This window comes from Ipomoea triloba, chromosome 15, assembly GCF_003576645.1.
Source record: "Ipomoea triloba cultivar NCNSP0323 chromosome 15, ASM357664v1".
Classification (NCBI taxonomy): Eukaryota; Viridiplantae; Streptophyta; class Magnoliopsida; order Solanales; family Convolvulaceae; genus Ipomoea; species Ipomoea triloba.
The window spans coordinates 10623563-10627979 of NC_044930.1; the positions used below are offsets into that span (position 1 = coordinate 10623563).

Genomic DNA, 4417 nt, shown 5'->3' on the forward strand with positions numbered 1-4417 from the left:
TTAACGATAGATTCCTATTAGGCTGACCAAGGCCAAACAAAAGTTTCTAAGGAATCTAATAGGATATTGATTCATATGTAATGTATCTGGAAATCACTAAATAAACTTAAGGATATGTTCCAAGTGATATCTTTTAGATGAATCAAACTTGTTTCTCTCGCAATCTGTGTTCGAAAGGTAGTTCGAGAGGTCACCCGATCAGTTTGTCTATATACGTTATGTCTCGAAGAAGGGTAGTTCGAGAGGTCACTTCGAAAGATAACAAACTGATATCTCTGAACGGAGGAATAAGGAGGGTTAGGGATCAATCACTCAGGGGGAAGATCCTTAACCAGATCAAGACGGAGGAATAAGGAGGTTTAGGGATCAATCACTCAGGGGGAAGATCCTTAAACTCATGTGGAAGACAACTCACCTTCGAGAGGTGAATCTGATAAGTTCAAAGAATATATGAGGGGGAACGGCTAACTATGGATATTAATGCTAGCCACGTGGGCACCGGTTACTGACGGTTTTCCATATTTAAAAATCTTTTCGTGATAAGTGGGAGCATGCTCATATAGTTACTATTCTTAAATACCTCACTATCCTGAACCTAAAACCGCTCTGTTAAATTACCAAAAATACCCTTATTTTTCATATACGCTGACCGTTATTAGGGGTATTTCTGACCTTTTACTTCTTTAAAGAAAACCGGTATCCTTCCTTGGGTCAAGCTCTCAACCCTACCCATATATCCAACCCGAATCCACACGATATAAAAGCCAAATCCTTCTTCTTTACCCGGATTCAAGCTAAAACCGTTTACCCAAAATCCCCAAATCCTAAACGCAGTACACATTCCCTCCAAAACATCTAACCTTCATCAATGGCGTCACAATCCTCTACATCAACCTCATCTTCCGACGCATATCAGAGGGAGTTGCTACACATTCGCTCTCAGATCAAACAAGTCAAGGCGGGGAGTATCCTTGACAGAAACGGCTTCATCACCAACTCCCCTAATCCAAAAATGGCGAAAAAGGTCCTGAAGAAGTTTGAGAAAGCAGGACTGATGAAATACATGACGCACGACTACCGAACCATTCACGCCGTCGACTTCACAGAATGGTTCGCAAATGCCAAGGTCACGAAGGGTAAAATCGAAAGCCGCTTTAATGATTTTCCCATCACAACATCTGTAGGTGACCTCAGAGCGGCATTTGATTTCGCGTCATCGGAGGAAGCAGTCAAGCATCTATCGGATTACGACTTGGACAAGCAAGCCTTCTGGGAGAAAATCCGACTAGCGACTGCACCACCCAGAGCATCCTCTGCCCTCCGCAAGTACCACCTAAAGGAGAGGTTTGCTCTCGCTGCCGACCTAATCATGAAGTTTGTGCTCGGCAAGGTGTCCGGAACTGACGAGGTTAGTCTAGACCTCCTCAAAATCCTCCATGCCATTTGGAACAACAACAAGCTGGACTGGGCACATATTATCTTCAACTTCCTCCAACAGCAAGTGATACGCTCAGTCTCCAACACCAACCTGTCGATCAGTAAAAAGGTTGGTTTTGGCTTTGTTGTTCAATTTCTCCTAAGCCTGAAGGGCTTCGAACTGAGGGAGGGAAAAGAGATTCATCGAAATACCTATATGGGTAGGACGAAATCTCTAGTCCCCAAAACTAAAGGTGTTAAGGCTGCACCTTCTCCCTCACAGCCAAAAGGAAGGGGCAAAAGGAAAGCCCAAACCGAGGAAAAGAATTCTGATGATGAACCTCTCGATGTACTGATACAAAGGGTTCATCTGCCAAAGAGGGCTAGGAAAGCCAAAACTGTTGCTGTCACCCGGGTTCAAGAGGTGGAACCGTCAGTTATACAAGTACCCTTCGAGGACAGGGCACAAGCCCAGGGGGAACCTCAGGCTACACTGGCCACTGAGGTTGAGAGAGTGCCCCCTACCAGGTCCCTGTCAGCAGCTTTCTCTGTCGGTCTGCACGCTGGTGATGATGCTGAGGGAGATGTTGACTATGTTGGTTTATCTCGAGAGATGGCTCGAGAGGTTGAAGGTACTGGGATCAGTGATCCAGTACAAGGGGGTGCAGAAGAACCACGTGAGATGGTTCGAGAGATAGACTACACAGTCAGGGTGGGAGATGATCTCTTGGAGCATAGTCGAGAGATCACAGCTCAGATAGACGAAGCAATTTCTGCCACTGAAATCATCTCTGATGGGCGGGATGACTTATATGAAGAAGTTTCCACTCAGTTGGCAGTGGAAGCACCCACTCTTGATGACTTCTCCAGGGTGATCAGGTGGATCAACTGGAGAACCAGTTCTTTCACTCAATTGATGAGTCAAGCAGCTGAAATGGAGGCAGAAGAGCAGTTTGCACTCCAGTGGTTGGGCATCTCCGAGATCCCAGCTCAACAACTGATGGATCTTGCCCACGAAACACGAGTAATGAAGCTGAACAGTGGAAGAACTGATAAAGGGAAGGGCATAGCAGTTGATGCACCAGAAGTTGAAGCTGAGCCTGAAGAAGATCCTGAAACAGAAGCTCGATTTCAAGAAGAAATAAGGCTGGCCACTGCCATCTCCTTGGGACAAAACATTGAATTCACGAGAGGTCCAGGAGAGACCTCTGGGGTTGCTCACGATGATATTGCAACAGCCGCAATCCCACTGTCCCAAGTCAGCAACTCTGCTCTGGACGAACAGGTCGAAGCTTCGAGAGGTGAATCTGAGACCTCTGAAGCACTTCAAGTGGCACCCAACACCGTTCTACTTTTGCCACCACCTGCGTCCACACCCTCGATTGACAACGATGAAGCTCAGATAGTTCGAGAGGGTGAAGTTCTATTGCTCACACTGCCAGGTTTTCCTCCTGCTCCTGAAGTAACTATCATTCCAGTCTCATCGGAGCAGACCGAAGAGCAGTCCAATGAGCACCCAGAGCAGAATATCACAATTCCCAGCACTGATTCGAGAGGTAACGCTGAGGAGGAACTTCCATTGGATGAAAACCAGGAAGCGTCCAACACAGAAGATCCCTCCTTGGCTGATCCAATCCCTTCAGTCGCTGAAGCTGAGGGTCCAGGTTCGAGAGATGCTGAGCAAGAAGTGATCCATCCCTCAGGTGGAAACCGGGAAGCACCTGACATGGAGCTACCTTCGAGCTCTGAACTCAGTGTTCCTGCAACCCCTCAGAGACTCCTTCGAGAGGTGGACTCGCAGTTGCAAGTTAAGGGTGGAAATCTGGAAGCACCCAAGTCCCCTCCGACGAAAGGTACCTATCGATCCTCTTCTCCTTCTACTTCTGATCATGATCAACAGGCCGCGCAAGAGTTCTTTGGCGAAGTACGTCAATTTATGGCTGATCAAACTCAGAAGATGGCTCGCTTTGAGCGCGTACTGGCCATTGTTCGAAATGCTGCACTACCNAAGCTCAAGCGCTCGACATTGTACTAAAAAGGGAAGTTTTAGTGCAATCCTTCCAGGGAGTTTCTGGAAGAAGAGTGGACGTAGGCGGGTTGGCCGAACCACTTAAAAATCTCTCTTGCATTTACTTACTGCTTTTATCTCTCGCTAACCTCTCGATTGCACTGCATATTAACACACTTCTCGAACTAACTCAAACTCGTGCTAACTAAAAGGGGATAACATTTCCGCTGCGCATAAAACTTTGTCTTCACCCCGTGAGGTATCGAACCTAAACATCCTAAGTTCAATACACACGAGAGGTCGAAAAGATTTGCAAAATCTTATACAAGTCTATTCACCCCCCCTCTAGACTTGTACCCCATCCCCTTGGGACCAACAGTTTGCAATATATAATTTCGCACGCAAGACCAACGAACTGGACTCCACGGTATGCAGATCCCACACCACAGCATTTCGTCCTTCCCATAATGCCCAACAAACGACCACCACCGTCTCCAAAACCGTCTTCGGTAACACCTCCCACATCTCCACAACCCATTCGTCAATGGACTCCACCTCCCCTAACCGCCATCCCCCATCCACCTCGCTCCAACACTCCCTCGAGAATGGGCAATTCGCAAACAAATGGACTATCGTTTCTGGCTCTATACCACATAACACACAAGTAGGATCGCACCTCACATGTTTAACAGATAGAGCAACCTTAGTCGGCAAGCGATTCGTACACATAGCCCCAAAAAAACATTTAACCTTCGGTGGAATATCAAGTCCCCAAACTCTCACCCAGCCCCATCCCTACACCCCTTCACTATCCTATAACCACTCTTCACCGAATACACCCCATTGCTCTCCCCAACCCAATATGGAGTATCATCACGACTAGAATGTGAAATAGGTACACTCAGTATTTTACGAACATCCTCCGGATAGAACAAATCACGTACAAGATCATAATCCCATTGAGTAGTACCCGTACAAAACAAAGACGCAACC

General features: G+C 46.9%; 1 protein-coding gene across 1 annotated transcript in view; it reads right to left on the reverse strand.

Annotated features, from left to right (window-relative positions):
- LOC116005672 overlaps nucleotides 1–4153 on the reverse strand; it is a 12837-nt gene extending 8684 nt beyond the window's left edge. The window contains exons 1-2 of the mRNA XM_031245916.1: nucleotides 3841–4153; nucleotides 2853–3068 (exon numbers count right to left, since the gene is read on the reverse strand). Of these exons, the coding sequence (XP_031101776.1) occupies nucleotides 2853–3068; nucleotides 3841–4153 (529 nt within the window). The remainder of the gene's footprint in view (nucleotides 1–2852; nucleotides 3069–3840) is intronic.
- Nucleotides 4154–4417: the final 264 nt, after the last annotated feature.